The sequence below is a fragment of the Oncorhynchus masou genome, chromosome 29, assembly GCF_036934945.1.
Source record: "Oncorhynchus masou masou isolate Uvic2021 chromosome 29, UVic_Omas_1.1, whole genome shotgun sequence".
NCBI lineage: Eukaryota > Metazoa > Chordata > Actinopteri > Salmoniformes > Salmonidae > Oncorhynchus > Oncorhynchus masou.
In genome coordinates this window covers 30130843-30142447 of record NC_088240.1, presented here as the reverse complement: position 1 = coordinate 30142447, position 11605 = coordinate 30130843, and the positions used below count along the sequence as shown (strand labels likewise).

Below are 11605 nucleotides of genomic sequence, written 5' to 3'. Positions count from 1 at the left end.
TGAGATTCTCTCTGTGAAGTTAGCAGTGTTTTAGAGATTTGGAAACCACGGAATGAACTTCTGTGCTCTGCAGTGCCCACATGGGAAATCCTGCCTGGCTCATAGTTATTCCAGTGTCAGAGAAGGAAAAAGGAAAGAGATGCTCCTTCTTTTGATACCCCCTTAGATATGGTTTATTGTAGTCTGTTATATGACTATTATAATCTTGGGGACTCAGTTCCATGAGGTCAAATCCAAGACAAGATTATTTCTTACATTCTTACCATGTTTTGTTGTCTTGTGCTATTAGTTTAATTCATTTAATTCTATACACGCCGAGCAAATAGCACTCAAATAGCACTTAGAATGACTTTGTATGATCCTAATCTTTGTAATAATAGTGATATCTCTCAGACGTCGGCTACATTTTCTGCATTACATTTCACAGCTGTTTACATCCCAAATGGCACCCTATTATCTATTTAGTGCACTACTTTTGACCAGAGCCCTATAGGTGCCATTTGGAACTCAGAGAGAATGGTAGAATGGCAGCCTGTTATGAAACAGTGATTAATGAAGGTTGTCTAAGGAGTGATGGATGTAATATGTCCATTACTAGGAAGTGGTGTGATTGCTTTCTGTCGGTAGTCATGGATCTGTGATAAGGGAAGGAAATCCCACGAGCAAAGCCATGAATGAGTAAAGATTATAAATGTGCATACCGATTCCATCAACAGTGAGCTAGTCCTGCAAAGCCATAAGAGTAGTACGCTTTCTAGTGACACTGTCAGAAATAAAAGTATAAAATATTCAACTACAGATATGTACACCTTTTTATTTAGCATTTCATTTTTTATTTACAGTAAAATTACAAGAAAATGTTTCTCAAGATTAGAAAATGTTATGCTGATGATTAGGAGCAGCATGTCTTCTCTAGAGTGTCTTGAGACTTTTCCCTGACTCCATAGTTGTCCCCTGCGATGAAATTGGGGAGGGGACTGTGGATTTGTCTCCATCCTTCCTTGTTCATACGTTAGTCACACACAATATCTCAGACACCACTGGGCCGATTCTGACGAAAATTGGGTGAATGATGCGTCTTGCCACAGAGATCCGGCTTTTATAAAATTACACTGATTGGCCAAGGCGTGGAGCTATAGTAATTGACAGAAATTTGCTAGTCACACACAATATCTCAATTAGCCCAAGCTGGTGGCGCTGCATCATTTGTGCGGGACTACATGTTTACTGTTGCCTTTGTCATCTGTACTTTGGTTTAGTCAAGTATTACTGGACTTCAGTCTACTCCAGTTTTGTCTCAAGTAGCCAGTATGAAGAGGGACCATTTTTACAATGTTCTGTTATTGTGTTGTTTTTGGATAGGTTCCCTTTCATGTATCATTAACTGTAAGAGACAGTTGTGTTCCTTGTCTACTATGAACAACATTATAAACAGGAAGCTAACGTTTGTTTAATTATGTGCAGTACTGCAAAATTCTGTAAAATGTTATAAATTCACAAAAATTCAATTTATTTTGCCATAAAGTATTGCAACAAAGTTGTTTTGTTCCTACTGGTCCTGGTTTCACCTGTGGATTTTGAGGTGTCTGGGTTGGAGTGCTAACTCTGGTTAGTACATAAGATCACACAGACAGAGTGTGACAACAACAAACTACATACAGTAAGGCTCAGTCAAAATATACTCAAACAGCATTCACCAAATCGTAATGCTTTGCTTCGATTTACCAATGCATAAAAACATTCCACAATAGGGGCTTACAGGTCTATCGAGGGGGAAGTCGTAACACAGTCAGTCACCAAGCTACATCTTAGTGCGCTTCTCTATTGGGTTCAAGTACATACTGTTGTCTGTCTGGTCCATGTGGTATTTCTGGTTCTTTTTCAAGTTGTCTTCATCGTCGTCATTGACTGTCTTGTCTGGGAACAGCTTGTCTAGCTCGTCAGGGTCTACGTAGGTGTAGAAGTAAGCCATGATGGAGAAGATGATGCAGACTGCCACCAGGAGGCCAGCGAACAGCAGGAACTCCATCCACTGGGAATTAGAAGTTCGACTCAACATTAAACACATTTAACACAGGCCTATGTTGTTATTTGAAGGCCATATGTATTACCCTGGTGTACTCTACTTGAGAAAGGGACCGAGACAGTAATGATGTTATGATTGGTTGCCCTCTAGTGGACTACCACAGACATTTGGTTCTGTGTTCTTAACTGTTTTATGCTGTCTATGGGTTCAATGGTGCAATGACAAGATCTTCTAAACAGCACAGTGAAAACAAAAGCACTCTTCTACTACTGGGACTGAGACTTACCTGATCCAGACCGGCCCCCTCTGCGACGATCAGCACAATGACATTTCCAAAGGCTACAGTCAGCAGCCAGCCGGCCTGCAGCACTGACTTCATGTTAGCTGGGGCCTGTAATGAGCATAGACCAAACTATTGTTTATCATTGGTGGGGAAAAGCAGGGACAGATCACACAGCTCTGGGGGATATTAACGATGATGCACACGTTCTTTACTCAAACATTATATTCTCTCCTTGTAAAGGCGGAATTCCAATGAATCAACCCATAACCTTGTTATCACCCTATGCATTTCATGTAGATCTGAAAGGGTTCAGGTTGGTATAAGCAATATGGTTTTAGCTTCATCTTGCCCTCTGAAAGGCTAGGTAGAATTTTCATCATATTGGACACCCCAATTATTTCAGATATTCAGAGGTACCTACAGTATGTAGGCATTTTAGGCTTATTATCAATACTCAACCAATAACCAATTACTAATCACTGCTGACCTGCGAGTAAGACAACTACTGACCTGTGAGTAGGAGAACTACTGACCTGTGAGTAGGAGAACTACTGACCTGTGAGTAGGAGAACAACTGACCTGCGAGTAGGAGAACTACTGACCTGCGAGTAAGACAACTACTGACCTGTGAGTAGGAGAACTACTGACCTGCGAGTAAGACAACTACTGACCTGTGAGTAGGAGAACTACTGACCTGTGAGTAGGACAACTACTGACCTGTGAGTAGGAGAACTACTGACCTGTGAGTAGGACAACTACTGACCTGTGAGTAGGAGAACTACTGACCTGTGAGTAGGAGAACTACTGACCTGCGAGTAAGACAACTACTGACCTGTGAGTAGGAGAACTACTGACCTGTGAGTAGGAGAACTACTGACCTGTGAGTAGGAGAACTACTGACCTGTGAGTAGGAGAACTACTGACCTGTGAGTAGGAGAACTACTGACCTGTGAGTAGGAGAACTACTGACCTGTGAGTAAGACAACTACTGACCTGTGAGTAGGAGAACTACTGACCTGTGAGTAGGAGAACTCGAGGCCTGTGATGGAGAACATGACTTCTCCCGCTGTGATCAGGACGTATTGTGGAATCTGCCAGGCTATGTGGACATTGTTGGCCTTCACATCCTCCATTTTCTGGAGAATGATCTCTCCAGGGTCCTGGGAAAAAAAGTAAAGGAGGTTAGTACTGTATGCCAGGGCAGGCACTGAAAATGCTAACAATACCAAGGTTGTGGGTTCAATTATCACAGGGATCACATACACTTACTAGTTTAACTACCAGGTAGCTAGTACTGTGCTAGTCCATGTATTTATAGTTATACTGGCTTCAGGCTGTAGCAGGAAACACATATAGTATCTACAGTATGGTATTTTGTGGTCTCATGTAAAACCAGTGGCCTGACTCACTCCTTTGAGAATGACAGTGTACGAGGCTCCAAAGTCAAGCAGGCCCAGGGTGATGAGGAAATTCTGTGAGCCTGATGTACACTTATCATTTGTGTACCTGTGAGAGATGGGATAGGTGAAGGATTTAGAGAAGGCAGAGGTAAAAGTGATCTGTGGATACTGAGATATGATCTAGTATTGTATCTATTACCGATTTGTTAATATATCAGTCAGATTTTCAATGTTAGAAAATTAGGAATATCAATTATAGGATATTCTGTCAGTGGACTGGGATGAGATACTTTAATATTTGTTAAGATGAACTGCAATGGAAAGGAAATATGCAAGTCATACTCACTCTTTTCTTTCCACACTGTTATGGGGAGATATGCCATAGTCAGCAGGTACGTAAAAATCCACAGCACCTACTGTTATGTTCACAGCCTCGCTCCGTGTGTTGATGAATCTGTTCGAGACAGTGACCATGTTAAATGCTTCAGCTCCAATACATTTCTAATGCAGGTATGCAGAGATGGGATAAAGTATGTTCATTGATCTATAGCTGAGAGTCATGGGGAACATGTATTTTTCCATTGTACAAGATGATTCACAAGATGATGAACTCTTATTCTTTCCTCCAGTTAAATTCAGACATAGAAACACCATTACCTCAGGTACGCTTCCATGTTTTCACTTTTATGTATGTTGTCTGTCGCCTATATTATGAAACAATAAATAAAAAATAAACAGAACAGATCATGAAAGTTGGAAATACAGAAATAATTTCTGTAGTAGGCTATTAAGAAGAGCTACCACATCGTTCAATAACTTTTGTAATCATTATGGTGCTTCAGATCAGACTTCAGACTCACTAGTTGACACACAATCCCAGAACCATTGCTGTGCAGGACGAGAGTGTAGGCTTTCTGCTCTGTGAAGGTCTGGACACACTGGTAAAGGATTTCATTTTGGGTGACCGCCATATTGATGGTCTTGTTGTGTCCCCCTAGTTGAATATGCTGATATGCTGGTGGATCCTAATGGACAGACACAGTGGCAGAAAGAATTGACAAGGTTTATGTTCACCTATACAGCCAAAACAAAAGACACGCTGACCCCAGAAGAACACACTCCTATCTGGTAGGACTGCTTTCTGTAAGAGCTGCTGTCAACGTTTATAAATACATTATGTGTTATACGCATAGCATTATCAACTTAACTTAAGTTCATAGAAATAGAATTACAGGAATGTACAAACCACCCAGACCACAGAAATTTGGCCACACACTCATGGGTACATGAATTATATGGTTAGGTTACAGTAAAACATCCTGTAATGTGCTTTACTGTTGTATTGCTTTACAAAACTGCCAATCTAGTTTACCTCATAGGATTTGATGGGTTGTGAGAAGAGGTTAGTCCCGGAGATGTTTAGTTTGACGTCACTGACAGCCAGATTGTAGACCTGTAGCAGACATTGTCCCTGTGGCGCAGGCTCCACCACCGTTTTCTACCAGAGGCAAAGAGAAGATAGAGGGGACATTAGAATCAAGGTAGTCTCTTCCCACAGCTACAGCTGCTATAGGTAGGGTAAAACGCCATGATTCTGTCACTATGGATTTAAAGAGGTCGTTTCAGAAGTTATTGAGAATTATGAAAATCTTGCAAAAACACGATTAGGGATTTTTCTGGCCTTTGGCAAGTTATACAAACAAAATCTAAAGTGAAATTGAGCCAGAGATGTTTAGTCTTACCGTGACATTGACCTCCACCAAGGTGGCAGAACCGAAGGCCAGCGCTGCAAAGATCATACCCACAGCCATCTTCTTCAGCGGCCTGAGAAGAGATGGAAGAATCTGACAATCAAACAATCGGACCCCACACTACCCTTAGATACCTTACACTATACTACACGTATAGACTTGTAAAGATGCCCTCTAGGATCTTAAGCACAACAAATTTGTTACATATAGTACGAATTGGATAACTTTTTTTGCATGACACAACAAAGCATACGAAATGGATGTATATGATTTGATGACGTAGTACACAAAACACGGGGGCCCCTTTTGGCTTGTGAGCACCACTTTCAAAACTACTGGCTGAATTTATACAAACGTTCGAGAGTGCATCTTTAACCTCTTGAAACTCTGGGGGCGCAATTTCATTTTTGGATGAAAAACGTTCCCGTTTTAAACAAGATATTTTGTCACAAAAAGATGCTCGACTATGCATATAATACAAAACGGAGCGATTTCTCCTACACAAAGATTCTTTCAGGAAAAACTGAACATTTGCTATGTAACTGAGAGTCTCCTCATTGAAAACATCCAAAGCTCTTCAAAGGTAAATGATTTTATTTATTTGGTTATCTGGTTTTTGTGAAAATGTTGCGTGCTAAATGCTACTCAAAATGCTAAGCTAGCTTGCAATACTCTTACACGAATGATTGATTTGCTATGGTTCAAAAGCATATTTTGAAAATCTGAGATGACAGTGTTGTTAAGAAAAGGCTAAGCTTGAGAGCAGGCGCATTATTTTCATTTTATTTGCGATTTTCAGAAATCGTTAACGTTGCGTTATGCTAATGAGCCTGAGGCTTTATTCACGATCCCGGATCCGGGATGGGGAGTATCAAGAGGTTTTAACAGAGTGCTTGACAGTCAACTCACATTGGTCAACATTGTCCCTAACACAGTTGTTACCACGTACTACTACACAGTGCTAACCAGTAGTACACAGTTGCTACTACACAGTAACAACCATTTCTGTTCTCAGAAATGACTCATTTGGTCAGTTGTTTTATGTCTCTGTAGGAGAAGACATTTGCACAACATTGTTTCCACGTATCTTTCACCCATCTCTATGACATGATAAGATCACGAGGTTTGGTAGAGCAGCTACAAATGTTTTCTTTATGGCCAACGGGCAGCTGTGTAAGCCACATGATGCCTGTTCTTGCACCATTCCTTACTCCCTTAGTTTCCTCATAAAAGATGACTGTGGAACACTGTAGTGTCCACCGTCAGCTAAAGCTCCCGCTCGTTAAGAGACGGGCTGTATCTGAAAACGTAGCCTTGCTTCCTTCATCCTTGCTTCCCCAATTATCCTTGAAACGCATTGGAGAAGATGATCCAAGGTCCCTCCTCCAATGAGCTTTGATAGGAAAGGCAAGGAATTGAGGAAATAAGGACGGAAGAAGCAAGGATGAGACAGCTATTGTTCAGACAGACAAGGTCCACTCACGTGAGATTGATCCTACACAGGCCTATGAGTGGGTACACAACCATGTCAAAGATAGGCACAAACACGAGGATCAGCAGAGCGTTTAACATCTGAAAAAATAAGCAAGAACAAAACACAGGGCACACTCCTATAAATGACAATAAAAAATCCCCTAAAAATATCATAAAATCATAAAGGTTAATGCAACATACTTATAAAAGACACCAGTAAATATTTGTGCTCAATGTTCTCAATAAAAAGATAGCATTATGGTGGTAATATCCATTATAAAAGGGTTTGGGTTCAGGAGAAAACCAGTGTGATCTTAGTCAAGGCCATGCGAGAGATAACCTATGGTTACAGTTCTAAACTCAGCAAAAAAAGAAATGTCTTCTCACTGTCAACTGAGTATATTTTCAGCAAACCTAACATGTGTAAATATTTGTATTAACATAACAAGATTCAACAACTGAGATATAAACTGAACAAGTTCCACAAACATGTGACTAACAGAAATGGAATAATGTCTCTGAACGTCTTGGGTCAAAATCAAAAGTAACAGTCAGTATCTGGTGGCCACCATCTGCATTAAGTACTGCAGTGCATGTCCTCCTCATGTACTGCACCAGATTTGCCAGTTCTTGCTGTGAGATGTTACCCCACTCTTCCACCAAGGCACCTACAAGTTCTTGGACATTTCTGGCGGGGAATGGCCCTAACCCTCACCCTCCGATCCAACAGGTCCCAGACGTGCTCAATGGGATTGAGATCCGGGCTCTTCGCTGGCCATGGAAGAACACTGACATTGCCTTACAACAGGCCTACAAGCCCACGGTCCAGCCTCTCTCAGCCTATTGCGGAAAGTCTGAGCACTGATGAAGGGATTGTGCGTTCCTGGTGTAACTCGGGCAGTTGTTGTTGCCATCCTGTACCTGTCCCGCAGGTGTGATGCTCGGCTGTACCGATCCTGTGCAGGTGTTGTTACACGTGGTCTGCCACTGCGAGGACGATCAGCTGTCCGTCCTGTCTCCCTGTAGTGCTGTCTTAGGTGTCTCACAGTAAGGACATTGCAATGTATTGCCCTGGCCACATCAGCAGTCCTCATGCCTCCTTGCAGCATGCCTAAGGCACGTTCATGCAGATGAGCAGGGATCCTAGGCATTTTTCTTTTGGTGTTTTTCAGAGGTAGTAGAAAGGCCTCTTTAGTGTCCTAGGGTTTTCATAACTGTAACCTTAATTGCCTACCGTCTGTAAGCTGTTAGTGTCTTAATGACCGTTCCACAGGTGCATGTTCATTAATTGTTTATGGTTCATTGCAAGCATGGGAAACAGTGTTTAAACTCTTTACAGTGAAGATCTGTGAAGTTAGTTGGATTTTTACGAATTATCTTTGAAAGACAGGGTCCTGAAAAAGGGATGTTTCTTTTTTTGCTGAGTTTAGTATAAAGATTATAAGCAGTAGTAATGTATTATGTACTGTTAGGAAGTGAGTAACCTAACGGAGCAGGCGTAAAGAAACTATTGAACGGAGACCCCATATCCATTTTTTAGGGGAAGCGGAAGTTAGGTTGAAATACTGTATCCCTGAAAACTGGAAACATCGGCTTTCTGTCGATCGCGCAGAGAGTGGGAAGAGAGTAAGGAACTGCTGTTACCTGCATTTGATCAGGCTTCAGGACAAATGTTGATCCCTGTAACATGGAGACCGATTTTACAACAAGATCTCAATTTCAGATTACAGTCAACGATAATAAAACAATTCAGAATACTATGAAATCATAAATATTGTACAATCATCTTTTACCACAGTTGTAAAGCACATTGCTACACAAAGAAATAAACTTACGAAGACCATTCACTGCGAGACTCATACCACTGTTGTTATGTACTGTACATTGAAAGAAAGAAAAAGGAACTTACGAAGGCCATGTTCATCCGCGTGGCCTGGAGAGTCCAACGGGATCCCTACAGCATCACAAAACAAAGACGGCTGAATGTTATCATGTTATCACTGGCCCATTCATTGTATTCTATGGCACTGGATAGCTGGTTCGCCATCACCATTCACTTCAATGGCATAATCAGACCTCATTAATCCAATGTCCTTGGGTTCTAACATGCCTAATGGAAAGCCAAACAAAATGTTAGATGTGTGTTTGGAATTTGCAGTTATCCCTAATCAGATGGTAGTGTGGTGCTGTTTGTTGTTGGCCAGAGGAGAGGAGAGGAGCCTTAGGCAAGCAGAACTTGGGGTCCCAGAGGGCAAAGCTGGTTGAAATTACTGTCTTAACTCAGTCCATACCCACTGTATTGGACTGTATCCTGGGTTTCGGAATCATGAAAGGAATTGCTTAGGACGGGGCTTTTTAACAGCGAGGGTGGTGATTACTGTTCTCGTGAGGCTGGTTAGGGTAAGGGTAAGCGTTGGGTCCTTACCTGCTGGTCAAACAGAGCCCAGAACATGGGCAGAGGGATGTAGAGCACTAGAACCCTTAGGACCATCTTAATCTCATGGATCAGACGTCTCTGTAGAGAAACACATAGGAAACCATACATTATGGGTCACTATCAGGAGAGACTTCTTTATACACACACATATGCCTTCTCCTGTAGACGTTCACCTGTATGCCAGATCACCAAAGAAAAAAATGCAATTTTATGAAAATGTTAGGGACAATAGCGTTTTCTTATCTTTATATTATCTTATCATATCTTACTTAATCTGAAACACAGTTAATGGGGGCAATTAAAAGCTCCATGAAGTCATTCTAGTCGTCACTGGAGTTAATCAGAATAAGTTATTTCATTCTTGATAATCATACCGGATACTTGTCCTCTGCCCAGTCCAGCCAGTGTTTCTTCTTAGGGTCATATTTAGAGCTCTTCCAACGGTTCTTGATGGCCAACTGTAGGGTGGAGGGAACAGGAGCAGTCATGGTACAATATTCAGCCCAGGGACAGAGGTTTATCTTTCTGTAATCTCAGAACCCAGAACCAAAGTGTGCTGGCCAGCAATGTTAACAGTCTGCCACGAGAGACATCTTTCTATGGAAGTATATGACTGCTGAGAGAGTGAGAGATGGATGACTTACCCCCATGCACTTACACACATCCAACAAGATGTTCCCTTCCGGTGGACTCTTCTTATACATCCCACTTCCAGAGATGAACACAACTACAAAGACATAAGCATATAAAGAGTGGAGTTTGAGTAGATGTTGAGTAAAAAAAGAAAAGTCCCTTTTTCAGGACCCTGTCTTCCAAAGATAATTCGTAAAAATCCAAAATAACTTCACAGATTTTCATTATAAATGGTTTAAACACTGTTTCCCATGCTTGTTCAATGAACCATAAACACCTGCACAGGATTGGTACATTCAAACATCACACCTGCGGGACAGGTACAGGATGGCAACAACAACTGCCCGAGTTACACCAGGAACGCACAATCCCTCCTCAGTGCTCAGACTGTCCGCAATAGGCTGAGAGAGGCTGGACTAAGGGTTTGTAGGCCTGTTGTAAGGCAGGTCCTCACCAGACATCACCGGGAACAACGTCGCCTATGGGCACAAACCCACCGTTGCTGGACCAGACAGGACTGGGAAAAAGTGCTCTTCACTGACGAGTCGCAGTTTTGTCTCACCAGGGGTGAGGTCGGATTCACGTTTATCGTCGAAGGAATGAGCGTTACACCGAGGCCTGTACTCTGGAGCAGGATTGATTTGGAGATGGAGGGTCCGTCATGGTCTGGGGCGGTGTGTCACAGCATCATGTGATTGAGCTTGTTGTCATTGCAGGCAATCTCAACGTTGTGTGTTACAGGGAAGACATCCTCCTCCCTCATGTGGTACCCTTCCCGCAGGCTCATCCTGACATGACCCTCCAGCATTGCAATTCCACCCGCCATACTGCTCGATATGTGCGTGATTTCCTGCAAGACAGGAATGTCAGTGATCTGCCATGGCCAGCGAAGAGCCTAGATCTCAATCCCATTGAGCACGTCTGGGACCTGTTGGATCGGAGGGTGAGGGCTAGGGCCACCCCCCCCCAGAAATGCCCGGGAACTTGCAGGTGCCTTGGTGGAAGAGTGGGATAACATCTCACAGCAAAAACTGGCAAATCTGGTGCAGTCCATGAGGAGGAGATGCACTGCAGTACTTAACTTCTCTAGGGTAGGGGGCAGCATTGGGAATTTTGGATGAAAAGCGTGCCCAAATTAAACTGCCTGCTACTCAGCCATAAAAGCTAGAATATACATAATTAGTAGATTTGGATAGAACACACTCTGAAGTTTCTAAAACTGTTTGAACCATGTCTGTGAGTATAACATAACTCATATGGCAGGCAAAAACCAGAGAAAAAAATCCAACGAGGAAGTGGAAATCTGAGGTTTGTAGTTTTTCAACTCTTGGCCTATCGAATACATGGTGTCTATGGGGTCAAATTGCAGTTCCCAGGGCTTCCACTTGATGTCAACAGTCTTTAGAACCTTGTTTGATGCTTCTACTGTGAAGTGGGGGCGAATGAGAGGGGAATGAGTCAGAGGTCTGCCAGAGAGCCACGAGCTGGCCTCGTTCACTTGAGAGTTAGCTTACGTTCCATTGCATTTCTGAAGACAAAGGAATTCTCCTGTTGGAACATTATTGAAGATTTATGTTAAAAACATCCTAAAGATTGATTCTA

General features: G+C 42.3%; 1 protein-coding gene across 1 annotated transcript in view; it reads right to left on the bottom strand.

Moving 5' to 3' along the window:
* Window positions 1-794: 794 nt before the first annotated feature.
* Window positions 795-11605, bottom strand: part of LOC135519308 (solute carrier family 15 member 2-like) — a 32903-nt gene continuing 22092 nt past the window's right edge. Inside the window, exons 9-23 of the mRNA XM_064944472.1 lie at window positions 10015-10097; window positions 9745-9828; window positions 9359-9448; window positions 8843-8887; window positions 8578-8613; window positions 6944-7032; window positions 5452-5533; window positions 5082-5207; window positions 4570-4734; window positions 4367-4413; window positions 4056-4163; window positions 3719-3815; window positions 3326-3469; window positions 2313-2417; window positions 795-2032 (exon numbers count right to left, since the gene is read on the bottom strand). Of these exons, the coding sequence (XP_064800544.1) occupies window positions 1802-2032; window positions 2313-2417; window positions 3326-3469; window positions 3719-3815; window positions 4056-4163; window positions 4367-4413; window positions 4570-4734; window positions 5082-5207; window positions 5452-5533; window positions 6944-7032; window positions 8578-8613; window positions 8843-8887; window positions 9359-9448; window positions 9745-9828; window positions 10015-10097 (1532 nt within the window). The 3' untranslated portion in view covers window positions 795-1801. The remainder of the gene's footprint in view (window positions 2033-2312; window positions 2418-3325; window positions 3470-3718; window positions 3816-4055; window positions 4164-4366; window positions 4414-4569; window positions 4735-5081; window positions 5208-5451; window positions 5534-6943; window positions 7033-8577; window positions 8614-8842; window positions 8888-9358; window positions 9449-9744; window positions 9829-10014; window positions 10098-11605) is intronic.